Below are 22,584 nucleotides of genomic sequence, written 5' to 3'. Positions count from 1 at the left end.
GAGATCCCGATAACGACACGCCCTTATTCATCGCGTCAGAAAGCATTGAAAAGACACGCGTCCCCTTGTCGGTGTCACCCTCGTCGTTCCCGGCGACCCACTGCTTTTTGTATCCGTTATATTCGACCTAGTTTCGCACCACGTTCCGAGGGAGAGTCTTCGCATCGAGGGCCCGTATCTTCCGAGGTCGAGAGGGTTTACTACGAATTACCCCGCGGAAATGAACGCGATCCCTACCGTCCCACGACCGAGAATATATTTTCATAAATTAACCATTTTTTCGTCTTAACTAACTCCTGAATTTTAAAAACGCGCCGATACTTCAAGCTTCCTCTTCCACGGAACTCGTCCCTTCGAGACTGCGACTCTTCGCTTTTCATCTCCCTCTCTGTGGTTCTATACAATCTCTTTTTTTCAAAGAATATATTCGCAATATATTTTTATAAATTAATCATTTTTTAATCCTAATGAATCCTGAATTTTAAGCACGTCAATAAGTCTTCAATATATACAATGTATATATTATACATCAGTCGCTTTTGATGGTCGGTAGGTTCAGTGTTAATGGAAGACCCTTCACTTGACCTAGATTCGACGAATCAAATCGCGTAGTGCCCTCGAAGTAAAAATCACACTCGAAATCCACGATGCGCGCGATGCACTGCTCGCAGTTGCAACTGCATGTATCACAGAGTGCATTAAAGGAACAAGGAAAATCGTGTTACACCGTGTTTCGACGGTCGAAAGTCGAACACAACGGCGGTTTCGACAATGGAAATCGTGGGAATCGATAGGTCAGCCGTGACAGCGCATGGGAGCCACAGCTTTCCCGAGCGGTGTCGCTCACTGAAACAATATTTCCGTGTTATATGGGAAATATTACGTATTTATCTAGTTGCCGAAGTGGGTGAAGCGGCTGCAAAGCGGCAAAGTGCATTCTGAACGGCGCGGCGCGATGTATTTGCGCCCCGTTCACGGGAGAATGATTGCATCGTGTGCGAATAGAGTCGAGAATGTGACAGAAACAGGGAGAGAGAGAGAGGAGGGAGAGAGAGAGAGGAGAAAGATGGTGTACACACGCGAGAGAAACAGTGACGGTGCTCGAGTACTTGAAGAGACACACGTGAACGTAAATAAAGAGAATATCGCGTATGCACCAGCCGAGGGACTTGAAGGCCGAACGGGAATCCGCGACGTGTGGGCGCTCTTCAGCTTTTATGCCCACGTGTAACTGCGACTATTAGCCGAACTGCATGCTGCAACTCGTACAGTCCGTCGCAAAACTCCTCGCGCGATTTCATGGAGGAAAAATGCACCTAATTTTCTCAAATGCGTCGGCCTGCTCTCGCGTGCAATGTTTTTCTGCGTGTAATAGATCTCTCGCGAATTTTTCATGTTTTTCAACTCGATGTATTCTAAAACTTTGAAATATGTATACGTATACATATACAGTGGGTGTAGAAAGTGTTCGTATGCCTTTTAAAACAGAATAACTTTTTTATAACTGTACCAGACGACCTGAATTTTTATAATCAACTAGAAGCATTGGTTTACGAAATGATACGCAAAAAAGATTTTCCAAAAAATTGTATCTTACAAGGTTACATGCAGACATAATGAAAATTTAAAATATATGTTTTGTAGATCTATGTTAGTTATACACGTGTTGAAAATATCATCGAAATCGACTGACGCAGGAAAAAACAACACGCATCGAAAGATGTACGATTCTGTGGATTTTAAGCAGAGACTGATCAAAAGTCGTGTAAAACTACGATTTTCACTGTTCCTAACCGCCTGTAGCTCGTGTGTATGTTAATAGAGTTCGATGAAATTTTCAGCATGTGTGTGACTACTATAAATCTACAAAATTGATTATATAAATCAGGTTGTTTGGTACAATTATAAATTTTAAAGGGCGTACAAATACTTTTTACAGCCACTGTAAGTCGAACAGTTACCTAGCTAAATTGTTAGAACGAATCTTCACTAATTCGTGCAATGAATCATGTTGTACACGCAACACGAGATGTTTCCGAAATTGGTTATCACTGATAGCAACTGTGTATTATCTGGTTGCTCCATTGATCAGGACATAAGCCGGCATTATTGAAGCCAGCCTTGAGGTATTTCGACGTCAATAACGTTCCATTATGCACGATTTCGAGTAACTAGACTCACCTCGTACATAAGTTTCAAGGCGGTCGGATGCATCCTCAGCATTCTTTGATATTTCCAATGCTGACATTACCGGACCTGTCAGGATATCGCCCACTACAAATTCTTCAAGTATTTTACGAAAGCCGAGAAGTGTCATTTTAAATGATAAAGAACGCTGTTTTTTCCAATTTCTTACAATTTTACTAACCACGCGTCAAAGAGCGACAACTCTAATCTCCACAAATAAAAAATGGCGCGAAATGTAAAATGAGACCTCTTAATGGAAGAGCCTTTCTTACTTTTATAATAAAAGTTGTTCAGAATCGCTGTGAACGCACCAATGCAATTTTGATGACAAGCCGCCAGTTTGCCAATTCTTATGTTAAACAAGGTATTAAACAAGTATTTTATCCAGTAGGCTTAAGCACAGTGCCTGAGTCCAAGGAAAAAGTTTAAAGCCAGCGATAAAACTTTAATACTTACGGGAAATTTGATAGCTTACGAAAACAGGATTAAACTCCCGAAAGGAAGCCAGGATGGTTCAAAGCTCTACGGCAGCTCAATCAAATATTAAAGTGCCTGGGGCCTACAGACGCTATGATATAATCTTGACTTTAAGCATAGCATTTTAAGAAGAATTGCGTATGGATGACTGTACATACTCTTACACAGAATTATTACCATAACTACCGAGCTATCGTAAAAGTGATTGCGAATGAGGAACACGAGTAAATACGTATCCGCGACTGCTTGAACACGCATAACTTTTTAAGGATAAAGAATGTGTGATTGCATTTCCCTTGCAGTCTTCTGAGATGCACATATGCATTAAACTTGCATGGAAAATGTGGACAAAAGCCGAGACTGTATTTTCTCAGAAACTCGGAAACAAATTTTTTCCTTTAGCCTCATGCATATTTTTAAAATGTTCCTGTATTAGATTAAAAGTTTATTATACAACTGAACTGAAATAATTAATATTATTTATGTATGCTAATGAAGTAAAGCTCACGAATTTCAATGAGTATCTTTTCCTTCGCAATATATTGTAGATGAAACATAATAGCAGCGATTACAAAAGAAACGTGAATACGTAATATCCTTTCGCTTTTTCATTTCGTAATGTAACATTCCTTCTGTCAAGCCTATGTAAAAATTCGAAAAGCACAATTGAAATGGTTTCACCGAACAAAATAAATAAAAAATTAAATTCTAACTGGCAAAAACATTTTGCTTTTTACCACGTTTTTATTAGCTCGCTTTCTTGTCTGTCTGTTTGTATGTTTGTCTGTTTGTCTGTATGTTTGTCTGTCTGTTTGTCTGTCTGTTTGTCTGTCTGTCTGTTTGTCTGTCTGTCTGTTTGTCTGTCTGTTTGTCTGTCTGTTTGTCTGTCTGTTTGTCTGTCTGTTTGTCTGTCTGTTTGTCTGTCTGTTTGTCTGTCTGTTTGTCTGTCTGTTTGTCTGTCTGTTTGTCTGTCTGTTTGTCTGTCTGTTTGTCTGTCTGTTTGTCTGTCTGTTTGTCTGTCTGTTTGTCTGTCTGTTTGTCTGTCTGTTTGTCTGTCTGTTTGTCTGTCTGTTTGTCTGTCTGTTTGTCTGTCTGTTTGTCTGTCTGTTTGTCTGTCTGTTTGTCTGTCTGTTTGTCTCATAAATAGATTGCGGATCTTTACGATATATCTTTTTCCTCGCTTAATAATTTTGATAGATGAGAAATCATATATTGACATCTTGAATTTTCAAAATTTTCCTACAATTTTGGATTTCATCTACTCAATTTTCCTATAAATGCATAAAGATCTGCAGTGTACTCATAAATTAAAAAGTATTTTAATCACGATAATATCTCGTTGTTGCATGAAATTATTTAAAATTTATCTGCTAACATTTCCACACATCGAGCATCGCAAAGCTTTCCCGGTAGATTAAAGAAGTGTAAGCATGCTTTAGCCTTCTGAGATGCAATTTAGAGGTGTTATTTGCTCGTTACTCTTTATTTCACGTCACGGAAATAATATCGTCCCGTAACGCTAATCACTTCATTCCCTGCGACTATTACTTTAATATGTTTTGTTGCCCTCGTGCATCAAAGGAAGAAGACTTTCACGTTAATGGTCCTTGAAATTGGATTAACATCGGCTCGGGACGCAACTCCTTGCACGCGCAAAGTTATTGCGACTTTGGTATATCATTATAGGGTAATGGAGACCATCAAGCGAATAGCGAAACTTCTTTTTTACTTGCCACAAACTCGATATAACTATGTCCTATACCAATTACAACGTTTAGTATTTTATTTGTGATCGTTCTGTCTCTTGCAACTATGTTTCCTGTGCAACACTAACCGTTCGAAATTAACTGTATTCGAAATGTAGATTCTGTACATGACACCCAAGAAACGACGAACTATTAATTACCGCCTTGCCAATAGAAACTGTTGCAATATAATGTCAGATAAAGGTGACTTCTTCTCGATCGAAAATTAAATATATATTATACATTCAGATATTTATAATAACATGACCTCGAGATGACCTTGATCTTCGAAAATTGAAGTTTTACCTTCAGATCAAGATCAATGTTATGTTATGATACATATTTGAATGTATTTTTCGATTAGTTACACGATGCAATAAAAAAAATTTAGTTATGTATCAAGAAACATCGATGATTTTCAAAAAAATGGCTTTCGGAAAAATTATTCTTCTCAGATATTGATTGGACCATCCATCTCGGCGTAATCGGTGAACATCCATAGAAAAAAAGCGAAAAAAAGGCACATACAGATCGAATTGAGTAACCTACTTTTTCGAAGTCGTTTAAAAAGTAGTGTCGCCAAAAGTTAACGTCGGTCAAATCGCGTCGATGAAAACAGTGCCGGTGAAATGAGTTGTCGACGATCCCAGGGTAATTTCGATGTAACGAACGTAATTTTTTAAATCGTTTTTCGTCCGATTTTCGAAAAGAATCCGCGGCGCTATATCCGCGGAGGAGATGCATCGAGTCGGCGGCGGTGTTGCGCATCGCTCGCATCGAGCGCACGTGCATGCAGCGAGCCTGAGAAACGGCGAGGTCTTTGGCCGACTAATGGCGGATGTAGCATCGCGTCTTTGACGTGGCTTTCCCCCAATTTGCGTCAATTGACGACACGGCCCCGAAAGAAAAGACGGCACGATACGCGCCGGCTCGTAATTAAAATTACTGTCACCGTGGCCGTTTCTGACATCGGAGACGCGGGAGAGCGTATTATGCAACGCTGACGCCGCCGCCTGCGCGTTGCGCTTGGAACGCATCGTTAATCCCGCTGACCACTGTCCGGGCTGGCCAGAGACGCGGAAATGCGGGCTCCCTTTACGCCAATAGCATTCCGCCGGGGCTGCACAGAGGAACGACGCGTTACCGAGAAACTATGACATTCCATCGTAGCTGAGAATCCGTAAAAGTTACGCACGGTGCGCGCGGCCGACGCCATTATCGATGGACCGAGGATGTTCCTCAACTCTACACGCGAACGGATTCAGAGGAATGCTCTCGCCGGATTGTTTGTTGTCTCAGCTGCCTGACTTACGGTTGCGGACCATCCGAAACAGTCATCGATACACAGCGGTTCTTCATGCAAAATGAAAATGTTCTAATTGAGAGAAATAGAAATTTATTTATCGGCGGTTTATTGATAGATTACGCCAGTGTTTCTCTCTTCCAAACTGTGGTACGCATACCCCTGGGCGTACAGGAAGAGACTGGAGGCGCTACGCACTGATTCTAGTGCAACAATCCTGCTGCAGCGGGAGTCTCCTGTTGTGGACAAAGAATGTACACGCCTGCTACTTAATATCGATTGTTCTTAACGGGGGATACTCACAAGGATAATCACAAATTTTTGCAGGATAAGCTCCCAACGAAGTTTGGGAGCTATATTTAATATAATTAGTAAACAAAATTGTTTAAAATGAGTAGCAGTCAAGGAACTGTCCTTTGAAGTAAATTTCAAATAAAACACCTCAAATAGTAGGGAATTGTCGGCAACAAAATTGAAAAATAGCTCGGAGTGCAAAGGGTTAATTCTTGCTCCCTCTCCTCATCCGGCAGCTCTGATTTTGAGCGGTCTGAATGGTCCGTGTTTTTCGTTAGTAACTCCTGAACGAAGCCGCGGAGAAGATTTTCGCAAAAGAAAAAAGTTGCTTCAAATGACCTCAGCAATCGCCCCTTTCAAGGAAGTACTACAGCAATTTCGAGACACCCTGTAGACTTCCAAAAATTACGAAACAATGTGGATAATGTACTAATATGTATGTTTAATGTGACAGAATTTCTGTGATTACTTTATCGCATTACTTTCACTGCTATTATACAGAGCTAGACATACTGAAACAACATTTATCGATAACATTCGCGATAAAATGTTTGCGACACGACGGTTCTAATGTCGCTTACACAAAGTCTTGCATTATCGTCGCTCGAGATCGTGTGCGAGCACTTTATTCAGAATTGTACGGTAAGTTTCGTTGCAAAATATTACGTAGGCGTGATAAATACGTTCTTCTATGTTTCTTAACATAGTCACGGGTAGAGAAGGCGATCGTATGCAGTTTTTCATCGTCTCCGTGCTAGGCATTGTAATGGCTCGTGACGATAAAGTTACAAATGGACGTGCTTCTCCGACGTGAGAAATTGCATTCGCTTCTGGACCTACGTTGACAATGGTCACTACCGGTACAATCAACGTACATGCTTATTACTGACGAAGTGCTATTAAAAGAAATATTGTAATGTCTTTATTAGTCGTTGCAATGCGAAAACTAAATGAATCCATCAAGTGTGAACTTCGCGTTAATATGAACGACACAAACCTAGCAGGAAAAAAGAATTTTTTATTATATTGGTCAGTTATACATGCCATAACTCTGTTAATATTAATCGGATCTGGCAACTATTTTGTTAAATGTAAAAACAATTGATTTTTAGATAAATTACATTAGGACGACAATACAAACTGTAAGAGAAAGTGAAAGCAAATGTAGTAATTTGCGACACCTAAACGTAGCTTCAGCAGAATCCTATAAATTCATTTTCTACATACGTCACACAGCCTCCTTAATACTAATTAACAAGAATACTCCATTAATAATTTTGAAATGTCATCGATACGAGATCTGCAACTTTCCTATCAGATTAAAATTAGACTTCAAGTATCACATCGTGTCTTTCAGAATTTTCTGAAAGCTCGCGAAAAATTCGTTGAAATTTTCTCGACCGTAAACCGTGTGGCCCAGAGTATTACACAGGCTTCTATTATCTCGCGGGCGTTGCAAGAGTCCGATAAAGTAGCTTGTTAAAAAAAAAAGGAATTGATTTCCCATTCTGGGCCAACAACCTGTCTCATCGGAGAGTGCAAGCGACGCGGTAGTCAAAGTGTTAAAATCGATTCCATCGAGCGACGCAGTCACTCTTCCTATCTACATCACGTGAAAGAGCCTCTTACATTTACGTAGACCTGGTTCCCATCCTCCCGTCTCGCCTTGACCCTGTTTCCTGAGAGCGATGCACTTCTTTTACATTTTTATCTAGATTTTTCGCGTTTCACTTGTGTACGGGGCTTTCTCGGTATTTGAACTTTACGACGACGCGCGCCGATCGCTTATAACCACTGTTCACTTAACAAGATTGTCGTACACGCTCTCGAGAAAAAATTATTTGACATACTTAGACGATTTTTTATTAACAGTAGGAACGACGAGTGTATCACTTTTTCATTTACGATTATCCACATCGGCGAGATTCATTCACGAGTACGTACATTTATGACAAAAATGTGTAGATCGAATGCGGAACAATAAAATTATTTAAAGAATTTAAAGACATTGTTGGAAAAATCTATGTCGCCCCTGTATCTTGCAATCAATGCAGATCATTTTTATTTTGCATGAAATAATGAATACCATTTGTTGGCCACAATATATAACAACAAATTTATGACAAAAATGAGTAGATCGAATGCAGAACAATAAAATTATTTAAAGAATTTAAAGACATTGTTGGAAAAATCTATGTCACCCCTGTATCTTGCATTCAATGCAGATCATTTTTATTTTCCATGAAATAATGAATTACATTTGTTATATATATATTACAAGAAAGTAGTTATTTCAGTGAAGAAATATGGAACAGTCGTATTTAGTGTGCATTTAATTTGTTTATATTTAAATTATATTTTTCTCATCAGCAACTAGTAGACCTCCGAAAATGACTCCTTCCAGATTTTCTATTTTGCACTAGGCAGAACAATGTAAAGCCACAAAGGCTACACTTAATCCACTTTGTGACTCTCTTTTTCTTTGCATCTTCATCCTAGTTAGTTTTCTTCACGTCTTCGCGCTTCAATGAGCAACACTCACCAATTTACTTTTCATTAGACATTGTTAAACTCATTGTAATATTTCTACTGTTCTATATTTCACTTGTTGAATTATATTTCACATGTTGAAGGTCATTTTAAGGTCGCGTTCACTTTTTTAAATGGAAACATAATTTTTTGATTACACCAACTTATTCTATGAAAAAAGACAAGTAAGTTTTATTCGAAACGTTTTTTAATTAGACATCAGTTTTTTAAGTTATTAGGCACTTCTTCTGGTGTCTTTATCATTGAATAACTTAAAAAGCTGATATCGAATTAAAAAACGTTTCGAATAAAACTGACTTGTTCTTTCTCATAGAATAAGTTGGTGTAATAAAAAAATTATGTTTCCATTTCAAAAACTGAACTTGACCTTAAAATGACCTTCAACACGTCAAATAAAATATTTTTAAAATGCACCTTTGTATAGAGCTTTAAAATCCATACAAATTTCATTGGAAGTATTTCTTTCTAAATACGATGGATAAAGAGATATCCAGTGTAACAGAAATTTTGGGACACCTTGTATAATTGATGATGTTTATTTATTAATTTTTTGAAACATATTTTTGGAGCAACCTCTTGTACACACGCCAATCTTTTTATTACGACAGCTGTGTATTTAATGAATTCTTGATTGAATAACGATCTTGATGCTCCGGGTCAAATTAGACCCGGCCATAAGATGAGAAACGATCACAGATAAAAATGGCCTTTAGCGAAGAGTTTCTTTCGCGCTCCGCGACAGCCGCATAGAATATTGTTAACAATGTGCTTCATTGCATCTGTACGAGCAGTTATGCGAAGGCAGTTTGAACGAAGTCTAACCGAATGGACGTCCGTCAAGCTGAAAATGGTTTTTGCCATTCGGCGAGGCTCGGTTTCCCAGTACGTATGCACGCATCTGGCTCTGGAAACCGTTGCTGGGACGCTAATAACCAAAGGAACGTATTGCGCGTAGGCTAGCCACACGTTCTCCTCCGTACGTCTATCCTTTGTGTTTCGACGGCATTAGGTCCCGTTAACATCTTTGTATGCCGTATGGAAATCACACGCGAGGCTTCTGAACTTCTCGTTATGCATTTCTTCGCGTACGGTGAACGGCATCGGGGGACGCGCGTGCTCGCGCGATTCGCTTCCCTTTATGTATCTCTTGCAGATTTATCGCGTATGTCCGCTGAATAATCCATTAATTTTTATGAAATCCGATATTTGTTTCCGGGGGCGTCGGGAAAAATCCTTGCCTCGCACTTTGACCGGGACACCGTCTTCTCTCGAAGAATCCGTGATCCGTATCACAAGTGTGGTCTGCCTCGGAATTGCAATTTTTATTCATTTTTGTGGGATCGCATGTCAGAAATATGTCAGAAATGGTCCTTAGAAAATATTGTTTACATTATTAATTACGGTGGTATCTAATCGATTACTAAACATTTACAATTACAAAATTATTAGATGGGATTTTATATCATTTTCATATCTATAAAAATCATATAGATTGGAATTATTCCAGGTTGGAAGAAATGTTTAATTTTCGAGTTAACACTAAACCTACCGAGCCTTAAAAGTAACTGGTACATGTTCCCTTATAAAAATGGCAAGATTGGTTTTATTTAGACTCTGTGCAGCTCCTATTATCATATGTGCTCCACTAAAGATTTCTATAGAATCATTTCTTATGAAATTATTTTTATTACATCGATAAACGTAAAATAAAAAATCTGTAATCGGTCATTTTGACCGGTGATGGTACGTTTAGTGTTTTTCTTTATTAATAACATCCTAGGCCATTATTCGCCCATAGATACATGATAGAGTATAAAAAAGTAAATATAAAGATATACAGCTTATGTCTTAAGTTGTCTAAGTCTAAGTCTCTTCCTTATAAATTAATATCACATTTTTTTACAAAAATCATGAATTATTTTTAACGGCTGAAGTTCAAATGCACAGGGTTAATAATGCAAACAATATTTTGGATAATGGTACAGCAATTGTTAGCGCTGACTCTTTTTATGGGCTTATACGCTAAATGTTCGATCTAAGAAAACGAGAACTGCACGATCTAACAAAAACGAATGTTTTCTTCGGATATGCCGCGTCCAGAAGCTTGAGCTGCCTTGATCGCTGAATAATGTAAAGTTTAAACCTGTCCCATCGGTCAGGTATATCCGTGTGATCCACTACTAATCCAATTACAAAACTTCTTTATTGCTCATTATCTTTTTATAGAACTTTCACAACTTATTTGTGGCATTCCCAATGAGTTACCAAACTTTCCCTGATCTGATTTTCGTAAAAGTTTTTAATTCTGGAGTAAAAATAAGCGTTTCGAATCGGAAATAGCTTAATTACGACGATTTCGCAAGACGGAAATAGTTGTGTAGTTGTACGAGGTAATAGTTGCGTAAGTTGATCGGTTCAGCATGCGAAAGATCACTGTTAATTGATACAGTGTGAGCATGCACAATTCAGTAATAACAAAACCTGGCACGAACTTTCTTGGCTATCTGATAATTGCTAAATCAATACTATTTTCTTATAGCCCTCTCTAACCGTTGTATAATATCGTGCAATCATATTGTGCAATATTATTGATGTTTTCTCTAGACAGTTCATAGGGCTCGTAGACTCTTAATAATATTGTGTAACATACAGTATTATTGACCGGCCAATGCTCGATTATAAAACCACTGTTTGCGCTAAAAAAGTACAGGTAAAAACAGTGGGAACAATTAAAAATTGTATTTATTAGGTTGGCAACTAAGTTCGCGACCTCAACATTTTCTCAAACAAAGTCATTTATATATATTTTTTAAGCACGAGTATTTTATATCAAATTAATCGCAACATTCAGAGCTTCTCAATGATATACAGTTCAAAAGGAATGGTCACTGAATGATATAATAAAAGAATTACGGAACAAAAGGTCGCGGATTTAGTTGCCAACCTAATATAATTTTTAAAAAAATGTGGTATTGTTTAATATAGCTTACAAAACGCAGTATGGTTAAGAGAAATATTTATCCACTACCTACTTTGTCCATATTTTTCATACCTTCTAATTGAAGAAAAATAATGAGAGAAATATGTAGTAAAAATCAGCCTGACCAATCGTACACTTTCGAAACATGTGAAACTATCAAGGCATCAAACTCTCGGAGTTTGTCCAGCCTGTTCCACTTTGAGTGTCAGCTCTTGCACATCGATTATACGAAAATCGAGTAACTTCAATCGAGTTATAATTAAACAGCTTGGAAGTTCATTTGACTAACGACTACACACATCATTTAATATCGCTGCGACAACTTCTGGAACCAGTATGTTGCAAACTTGTATCGAGGACGTAGTCTTGTTGTTCGAGGTTTGTACGCAAAATCAGCTTTACAGCAAATAAAAGTATGTTCATTGTGAACCTCTAAACTAGGCTCTTTATTTATAGTTCGTTGCTGTGCTCTAAAACATGCAAAAGATCCATGTATTTATAGAGAAACTCTGTGGTTATATCAGAGCATAATTGTTTGTCGTAAAAAAATCACAATATTTAATTTATTTAAATTTGACATTTCTGTTGTAGTAGATGCTTATCATAATTTATAATTTCAAATAATTGTGAAATAAGAAAAACATTTGACTGGGTTTAGTATTAGTGTTTTTAATTATTTTCTATATCTCTATTTTCTAAGCCAGTTCTATTAAAATTTTCCTCCGTTTTCTAGGATTGTTAACAGATATTCTTTAATGTAAAATGATTGCAAAATTACATCTCCATTCTCTAAGCCAGATCTATCAAAATTTTCCTCCGCTTTCTAGGATTGTTAACATATTTTTTCATGTGAAGAAATTGCAAAATTATAGAGATTTTCTTCTGCTTCCCAAGATTAGTAACAAGTACATATTTCTTAATGTAAGAAAATTGCAAAATTTCTCTCCCTCAACTGGATGCAAAATCACAGTTGTATAGATGCCCGAGCAAACTACATTCTTTTCAGTAAGAAGAAACTGTTTTTCCAGCTGTATCGCAAGCAGGAAAGCAAACCTTGATTACTTCTACGCGCTGTAACATAAACCAGCCACTAAATTTGGACATCCTCTAAAGATCCCATTCCTCGAAGATGTCGGTCGATATATTCAGAAATGAAATATTAGGCTCCACATTTACGTTGACCTTCCACTTTCAAATAATCCCTGTACTACTAAAATCCGCAGTGTAATTGTACTTAAAAAAAGTCGTGCTGTGGTAGTGACTGTGTTCAAGACAAAAATACCTTTCCATGTAAAAGCTGTACAATGGTTAGCCTCGGAATTAAGAACCACACCGGGAACCAACATTAGGATGTCGAGACCAATAATGATACGGATAAGCCATCGGAATGAGAGAGCACGGCTCGCTCAGTGGAAATTAAAATTGTCCATTTACCGCGAACTTCCTACGCGAGTGCAACAAACGATCTCCTTCTGCCTTTCATTCGGCCTTCGCGCAGATAACTTTCGAATTATCAGGAATATCGAAATGAAATGTCCACTGAGAAATGTTAAAAAATAATTGCTTCCTGCCTGTGTTTGTTTGAAACTCAATTTTAAAAATTTTCTCACACTGCAATACTAAAACAAATTAAATTAATAAAATTAGTAAAATACCTTCAAATTATCAGGAATATCGAAATGAAATTTCCACACTGAGAAATATTAAAAAATAACTAGTTCCTTCCTGTGCCTGTTTAAAACTCAATTTTTAAAATTTTGTTACACTAAAATACTGAAAGAAAATTAAATTAATTAATAAAACACACTGCAACACTGGTTTCCCTCAACAAGAAAATTCAGAATATTAATTTAGCATAGAATTACCAGCAAGAGCTACTTTGTGGTCTCAGTAATTACAGAGTGAGCAGTTTGGAACGCGCGTTCTCACATTTTACTTTATGATCTCGCGCAATATAACATGAACGAGCCATTGTTTAATATTAATAGGATCATTGACATTGAGCATTTCTCAACAATATTATAAACAACGATAGCGTGTGACCGAGTTGTTTGTCTCGATTCGGTGAATGCCTCGTGCATTTGACAACAATTATGGAAAAGGCATCCCACCGGCTATTACGTTATAAAACGCACGATATGATTGCGTAACGCGATGATCGCATACTTTATAACGTGATTCTCACGTTTAATGCACGGGGATATGTTTAAGGAGTGTTTTACGGCGAACAGGATATTACGGGGAGTAATTTCAACGTTGTGTGTAAATTTGCAATTCTGCTCTCGTATAATCATTCTTGTTATACAGGGTGTCCCAAAAATGTTGTACTTCTTGTAAGGGATGATTCTCGAGGTCAATTGAAGCAACTTTTACCTTTGCGAAAATGTTCTCTGCGGCTTCGTTAAGGAGTTATTCACGAAAAACACGGACCAATCAGCCGAGCTCTGATTGGTCCATGTTTTTCGTTATTAACTCCTGAACGAAGCCGCAGAGAACATTTTCTCAAAGGAAAAAGTTGCTCCGAATGACCCCAGGAATCACCCCGTGCAAGGACAACATTTTTGGGACACCCTGTATACTCCATGACAAATTTTTAATAGAAACTCTAATCGTAACCAACAGTCGAATAACGTAATCTAATAATTTCATTTGGGATTGTTGTGTAAATATTAATATTTAATCACTCTGTTCAATGACAACATTTTTGGGATACCCTGTAGAAATTTCGCGTGCCCTAAGTGTATTTAGTATTATCCAATAACTCTCCATTATATACGTTATAATGTAATTCATTAATGCTCTTTTCAATAATCCTTTGCGGAAATTTCACCTGACCCAGAAATATTTACGCCCCGCACGAGCCTCGCCTTTCTTCTGCTATAATTACGCCGCACATGTTACGCAAATTAATAATTTTCATAATTTTATAAAATGTTACAAACTTCCGAACAAAGTTAGGAAACTCACGGAAGTAAGTACTAAGTATAAATCGATCTGCAGTCCGCACTATCATATTATCGATATGATATTGTGTTAATAATATTGTCGGAGGTACCAATTAAAATTAGACAATGGAGCCAATTAAATGATTAAATTCCGATCGGAATGTATACTGGTCCTAAACCTGATACACAATTATTGAACGGGATGTACCGAATCAATATGTAATTTAAATGGATATCCGAAGTGTATATATTGTTCAAATGCACAGATAGATACACATGAAATAATTATTCGCAGAATATTCGTCCCGACTGTTCTATTAAGGTTAAACGAGTCTTTCGGTCATTAATAATTAGTAAACTGTGAATTTTTATGCAAAATAAAAATATTCTGCATCAATTGTGTTAAGCAATTACATAAAAATTCATTTTACCTTAATAGTCTTTTCACGTTGAGAACAACGTAACAATATTCTCAGACCTTTTATAATTTCCACTGTTTTATATTTCACCAAGTTAATTTTTTCATGAGAGCATAAAAATCCTCGGTCTGTTAATTCTGTAGTTGTAAGGAAGAACGCCGCCGCATGTCACAAACTTTCGCTTTCAAGATATTGCCGTGTAAAATTCTGGTCGCTAATTTTTTGACATGGGGCATCGGTTAAATTGTATTATTTTTGTGAGCCTTTCGAATTTGTTTTCATGCCTTTTTTGTGGTAAATACGTAAATTATATGCTCTAAAGCTCAATTAATGCATGAGATTATACAAGAATATACAAGAATATACAAAAATATACAAAAATATACAAGAATATACAAGAGAATATACTAGAATATACTAAAAAATATACAAGAATATACTAAAATATACAAGAATATACTACAATATACAAGAATATACTAAAATATACAAGACTATACTAAAATATACAAGAGAATATACAAGAATATACTAAAATATACCAAAATATACTAAAATTTTTTGAAAGTGTGACATACTGCGTTTTCCTTACAACCACAGAATCATTCACCGCCATTGTTGTAATGACCGTTCAAACGATGAACACATAACGAGTCCATTCCGCGCTACGGTGCAGCTTTTAGTCGTTGTTTGAATTCTCCATGGGTTCTGGTTTTTCTGTTTGCAGCCGCCGGAGAACGAGTTGCAGAAAATTGGCGAACGGGTGCCGAGCGAGCACGAACTCCGAGTACAAAGATCTCTGCAGCGACTGAACGTCCCGGACTGGTACAAGAACTCTCCCGCGGCTCGCGATGGTTTCCGGTTAAAGAGGCACTCCGACGCGTCGCAGCACGGAGGATGGCGTGCTCTGGGCTCGAAAACCACTTCCCTCTCGTCCCTATCGTCGTCTTCCAATAGACAGCCGACTACAGGTAAACAACCATTCCGCTCACAATCTCTGACTAGCTAGCAATCCCGGAATATCCGACGCAGACACTTCATAACGCCGAGCGCGTCCCGTAGCTACCACGGAATTCCATCGATGCGTTTTCACTGAAGGCGGCAGAAGAATTGTTTCCAGAATTGCAAGGGTGCGGGATGCGCGTTCTCAGTTCTCGAGGACACAAAGATGGAATTTTTCAATAGTCAAAAGCGATTAAATGAATAGATTAAAGATCAATCCAGGCCGCGATCGCCCTCGAAAGTCCTATTTTTACGTTTATGAGGCGTAATTTGCATTATTCGACAGCATGTTATTTATTATATATTTATTATTCGACGGCAAGGGGTTAATATTGTTTAAAAGACACAATCAAACATTTACATTATATGATTCTTGTGTCTTACAATCAGAAACTGTTTATTTCGCATACGAGTCAATGTGATCATTAGACCGCGGATCTTTATGCAAAATACAAAATGTTCGCATTGATTGCAGGACACAGCAAAAACGCACTAAAAAGTATGAAATAATTTCCATTTAATTTATGTGAATACACACGAACTTAAATACAATACAACCTTTTCGGAGGCGGCGCAAAATTGAAAATTTTCGACACTGGAAATTACGAAAATCCTTAAATTCTTCTCTTCCCAAGTTCACCATATTCCAAGGGAATCATAATCAGCAACATCTGTCAATTGGGAAATTTTCAATTTTGCGCCGCCTCCGGAAAGATTGTATTGTATTTAAGTTCGAGAGTATTCACATAAATCAATTAGAAATTATTTCATACTTTTTAGTGCGTTTCTTCGTAGTTGGTTTAATTTTTTAAAAATAAAATTATTTTATTTCACACTTTTTAGTGGAACGAGCAGAACTTGTAGAACACCGTAGGTTTTTCGGTCTTATTTGTTATTTGCAATAAAAACCGCAAAGAATGAAAAAATGTAAAATATGTTTTCAAGGGACCAATCGGGAGACATACCCTACAAATTGCAGGAGGTTTCGTTCCGATTGGCCCATCCATCTCGGCGCAATCGGTGAACATACATAGAAAAAAGGCACATACAGATCGAATTGAGTAACCTCCTCCTTTTTCGCTTAATAAAAATTGCATTCCTCTTTTAATTATCTTATTAAACTGAAACTAATACATCGATGCCCTCGAATATTTTTACCATTCGCACTGCTTGAAATTCTGCGTGCCCATTTTCATCACAACCGTATAAAATCCGCAGTCTAGTGATCATTGTATCAGATAAAAATACTTTTATCGCGTCAAAGAGACAGAAAAGAAATGGGTGGATCACGGGATCGGTAGCGATTTTGCAGGGAATGTCGCAAGATGGTTTCGCATACGTGGATCGCGGTTCGTAAAAAGGCAAGGAGTGTCCGAAATTAGCGCGTGGCGAGCGTGGTGTCAGCCAATTTCATTTATGCGCGTCTCCGGCTTGATGCTCCCGCTGATGATAGTCCCGGGGTAGGATGGCGGCGCGGAGCAACGGCTAATAGGAAGCGGCTAATAAATTTAGCAGGGCACGTTAACTCGATTAATTCGACCCTGTCAGTTGTCTGTTACCGGGCCAGGGAACCTACACCGTGAGCAAACCCACGCGGTTGCTTGCTCGCAGCGAAGAGGGGTTGAGACTCGTCGGGGGTGGCTCGGAAACGTTCAAGGACGCTTATAACGGGAGAACACAATTTGTTAAGGGAGAGCCCTAATTACGGGATTTAAAGGGCCGGCACCCGCGACGAGACGGATCCGCCGACTGGATTTAGTCGAAAGTGGCCGGGGACGATTTCTAATTGGATCCTAGGGGGGTGGCGGCTAAACGAGTTCAAAGGGAGCAGCGCTCCACGATTTCTCCTTATGCAGCCGACATCAATGAACCTCTTGCACTACGATTTATTCTACGGTTGCAATCATTTCTTCTTTGTTATTCATATCTTTTTAAGGGTTGATATTCGTGACTATATTGTGGTGTCGTGTCGATACCGGAATTTAAAACGTTAACGGTGAATGAGTGTATAGTCAAACTCCGGAGAACACGTTACTTTATTTTGCTAGTTACAAGACTTGGCTGTACTTGGGGTTGTTAGTGGATCGGTAGTCGAAACAGTTCTGATCTTATTCTGATCGCGTAGAAATTAGGAAAGCTCGAAGCTAGGGGTGCTCTCGGGAAATTGGATATGATTGGCGGCTGGAGGATGTGTTTCAAATGGTGGTAGAAGCAGCGGAAAATTAGGAGGAGTAGGAGTAGCGGTACATTCGGTTATGGGCGCCTACGGCTATAAAACTAGAGGGTGTCTCAACATTCCTTCAACATCCGGAAGTGGGAGGTTCCTGAGATCGTTTAAAGCGACATTTTCCTTTGCAAAAATGGCGTTCACAAAAACAATTCCGTTGGAATATTCCAGAGCCATGTATACGAGCTACTATCGTTTGAAACGCGGGAGTATACTTTCATACAATAAATAGCGTTCACTTTAAGAATGCTTAAGGCTATGTCATTCGAGAGAGCTTACGAGATTTTATTTCGTCGTTGAAAGCTTCCCTACAATCGCATTCTCAGCTTACAAAACCGTCGATCATAGTCTCGTGCTGCAATCCATTTCAAAGACAGATCAGGTAACATGCTCTTTGTAAATTGAGTCTAGATTCCGACGTACTACCGCGGTATTAGGCGCTTTAAATAACAAACTGTACGAGCTGCTAAGGAATGCACGATTACGCAAGTACAAATATTATCCATTAATAATTAATCCTTCTGTGTGTCTTTCGCATATCGCAATTATTTATACAATACCTGCATATTAATATGAAAGCAGGGAGCCTATTCGAAAAGTTCATAGTATCTTCTATATCAGTCAAGTAATAAATAAGATTCTATAGCAGCGTACTATAAAAAGAAAACAACCCGGAACGTATGCATATATTGATTGATTATACGGCATAACACGGTTACCAACGGTAGCCATATTGGATACTTTACGTGAAGTGATGATTCTTTATCTAGCAGCAACGTTATCTACAAAGTAATTTAATTAAACCACTTAAACCCTGTTATTGTAAAGAAATACAATACGAAATAGTGTATATTCATTTTCAAACATTTGTTATTTGATGTTAAGTCTAATCACTGGACTGCGGATTTTATGACAAAAATAGGTGGACATTATTTAAAACGACCATATATAATTTCCACTTGATCAATATGGCTAAAGATAGAAATAAATTTTTATATGACTTCTGTGTCTCGTAATTAGACAGCGGATCTTCATGCAAAATAAATCGGTTTTACCAGAATTGCAACAGATTGGAGTAAAATGGAAGTTTATTTTCTTTCTCAACACATTACCGACCGGTGATTATTGCATAATTTTGACAAATCTATGGTACATGGTAAATTTAAAACAGTGGACATATAAAAAGATTTTTAAGACGACCAGTGTATTAGTTTCACCTTGATAACATAATTAAAAGAAGAAAGAAATTTTTATTCGGCTCCTGTATCTTGCAATGAATGCAAACATTGTTTATTTTGCATAAAGATCCGCAGCCTAGTCATTAGTTTTGCGTGCAGAAGATGTAAGAAACAATTGAAAAATGTTTGATCGGTGAATCTGTGCAGGTGCCCTTCTAAGTCCAAGTCCCACGCCACCTGCATTCTCGAGATGGAGTACCAGTCTGCTGAACAGCGCCGGAAGTTCGCCAGCAAGTTCGGCGAGGTCGTCGTTCAATCACCGACAGCCGTACTTGGGCTGGCGTTCGCAGGAACGATTAACAAACCCACGAACACCGGCCGAACGTCTTGCTCAGGGTATTCTTCCCCAGTTGCAAGCAGCAAACAAGGTTTGTATCGAATTATACTCGCCCGAACTACCTTCCCCTTCTACGACGCTTCCCCCACAATCCGCTACGGCTCGGTCACGTGACTAATCCGGTACTGACAGAGAGAGGGTAACCCTTTCCTCTCAATTTGTGTCAATTCCCCTCATCTGGTCTCGCAGCGTCTGCTAAAAATGGACGCAAAATTTCGCGGAGCACGAAACTTCGAAAATTTCAATCTTAATGCACTGGATGATGAAATGATTAAAAATTCAAATCATTTTTGCCTTGACTTGCTCAATAACTACATTTTGCACCCTTGAACACACCATCCCCTGCACACGATTTATAAATGAATTATTATAGGGATTTATTAAAATTATAAATTGTCAGTTTATTTATAAACTGTCAAGCTTTCGTGCCCTTTCAACCGCGACGCCTCTCTCTCTCTGAAATAAACGCGCATTTTGATCGACGTATTTTAATTATACTCGATATTCACATGTCCGCGTTTAGTACTCGATCCGGTCGAGAACACCTGCGTATATTTTTTTTAATATCAATCTTCGCGTTTCATTAAACTTCGAAGCACATTGTAAAGTCTCCGCAGCCCCGTAGAAAGTAAGTTTCGTGTAATAAGGTTTCACTCAAACTTTAGACGTACACACGCCTGCAGGTACGTAGAAGTGTTATACTTGTTGAACTTCATTAAAAAAACATTCGTGAAACTTCTGACATGATTGTATCGATTAAATCATTCAAAAATATGCTGTAACTAAATGTGATTAGAATTGCAACAATCTATTATTATGTTGGGTAAAAAAATTTTTTTCTTGTGATGACGTTTGGCATCTAGAAAAATTTCAATTTCTACAGGACGTTTCAAATCTCTTGTTTCCAATAGAACCTGTATCTTGAAATATCTTAAAATCAGATAAAAAATAAAATAAAATGAGATTTAAAGCTCCAATGATTTGCTGCTTGCCAGTTTCAGTTTCTACAGGTCGTTCCAAATCTGTTGCTTCCAATGAAACATATTTCTCGACCATAATAAAGCACTCTAACGTGCTAGAACTATCTCAAAATATTAGAATAATTTATGCGAAACGCTCTGCTCCAAGCGTTTGTTGCCGTCTCAGTTTCTACAGGTCGCACCAAATCTGTTGCTTCCAATGAAACATATTTCTCAACCATTATAAAGTACTCTAACGTACTAAAACTATCAAATCCGTCCAACTGGCACCAAGACTCGACGTTTCGACGACTCACTGAAAGTATTGTAATAATTATACAGAACACGCTGCGCCGAGCGTTTGCTGGCAAACGAGAACGGCGAAATGGGAATGCTGAAACGATCGTGATACGAGTAGTAGTTTCAGTTGGTAAACGGAGTTCACGGAGTCGAATGAAATCCGAAATGGACAGTTTCGGAGCGTACAGAAGGGCGTTTCGTGTAACAGTCAATTTGTCGGGGGATTCAAAGGCCACGAGACGCCAGGACGAGGATTTCTGCCAGAATTTCTAATTATAGAAACCTCGTCGCATTTGCGCGCTGTCTGCGCAAATTAAAAATAAATTGGACAAAGAGGAAAGCGAAGAGAGAACGTGGGCGGGGCGAGGGTCAGCAAATGGCCGTTCCTGCGGTTCGAGGCCAAGTTTTGCTTTCCGACTTTGCTAATAAGTCTGAAGAAAATAATCAAAAAAACAGTGGACACTTTGTACTTGCGATCAACCAATACATAGATCAATTAAAAGTAATTCTGATTCCTCGAATCAGGAAGGTTTATCTGAGAGAATACATGAAAAATCTTTGTTTTTTAAACAAAATATAAGTATTATCTTACGAGTGAGACGAATGTTCATCACATGAACATTATATTTTAAAGAATACAACTTTATTAAACAATTATATAGTCAGCATTCTTTTCTAATTGTAAAAAAAGAAAATAACGAATGGTGACTATATAATTTTTTTACACTCCGCCGTGCAGTATAGTTTGCGACGTCCATGAAAATGCGACGTCACGAACTTATGCAATCATCTGATGTAATCATATTTATCATAAAATTAGGATATTGTTTTTACAAAACGTGGAGATAGTTGACCAAAGATCTCCATGTACAGTAATGTCTCGATACATGCGCAAAAAACAAGTAAATATCATTTATAATTTGTCATTTCAATCAGGAAAGGGTGGCGAACATGTTGCTAAAAGTTTCATAAAAAAATAGTGAAAAACAGAAAGGTTCTGTCACTGAATTCGCAAGAAATCAAGGATTAGTGTATGTGCACGATATAAGTAACACGTCGAACCCCGAAGTTGTAGCATACGGTAGCACAAAGCGGCAGGGGGTGATTCTACCCTGCAAAAATAAGTCGAAAAGAAGGAATAACATTTTTCCGTTTGGCAGCTCGTTTTCGAGAAAATCGAGTTTAAAGTTCCGCCAGGTTCGCTTGCTTTAGTATAATATATGCAGAAAGTAGAATTGGTTGATCATGGTCAGACGCGTCAGACGATTCATATAGCACGTGTACTCGCCAGACGAAAAAATGTAATTCCTCTTTCTCGACTTATTTTTGCATGTGGAATCACCCCCTGCCAGGTTATACTACGGTTTCCGGCACAGCACTTATATCGAGGCATTACTGTACAATATACTCGCGTCAAAAATGCTCATAAGGGGGTGTAGAGGGAAATGGAAGGAACACAATTTTTAACTTTGGGACTTTGTTTGGACTATTTAGGAGGTACACATATTATACTAAAAGACCCTACTCGGTTTTCCGCTTATATCTCGGAAACTATGTGTCCTAGCGATAAGACCATTCTACACAAAATTAAAGCTGACTAAATGTGCCATAATATCGACTC

General features: G+C 38.1%; 1 protein-coding gene across 10 annotated transcripts in view; it reads left to right on the top strand.

The window, feature by feature from the left end:
• The window catches only part of LOC143211510 (uncharacterized), a 133,010-nt gene that overhangs the window by 74,791 nt on the left and 35,635 nt on the right, over window positions 1–22,584 (top strand). For all 10 annotated transcript variants that reach the window (XM_076429290.1, XM_076429315.1, XM_076429299.1 and 7 more), the window contains 2 exons: window positions 15,628–15,871; window positions 19,515–19,735. In XM_076429290.1, coding sequence (XP_076285405.1) covers window positions 15,628–15,871; window positions 19,515–19,735 — 465 coding nt within the window. The remainder of the gene's footprint in view (window positions 1–15,627; window positions 15,872–19,514; window positions 19,736–22,584) is intronic.

This window comes from Lasioglossum baleicum, chromosome 1 (genome assembly GCF_051020765.1).
Source record: "Lasioglossum baleicum chromosome 1, iyLasBale1, whole genome shotgun sequence".
Taxonomy (NCBI): Eukaryota; Metazoa; Arthropoda; class Insecta; order Hymenoptera; family Halictidae; genus Lasioglossum; species Lasioglossum baleicum.
The sequence above is the reverse complement of the archived record's forward strand: the minus strand, read 5'-3'. Positions and strand labels throughout refer to the sequence as shown.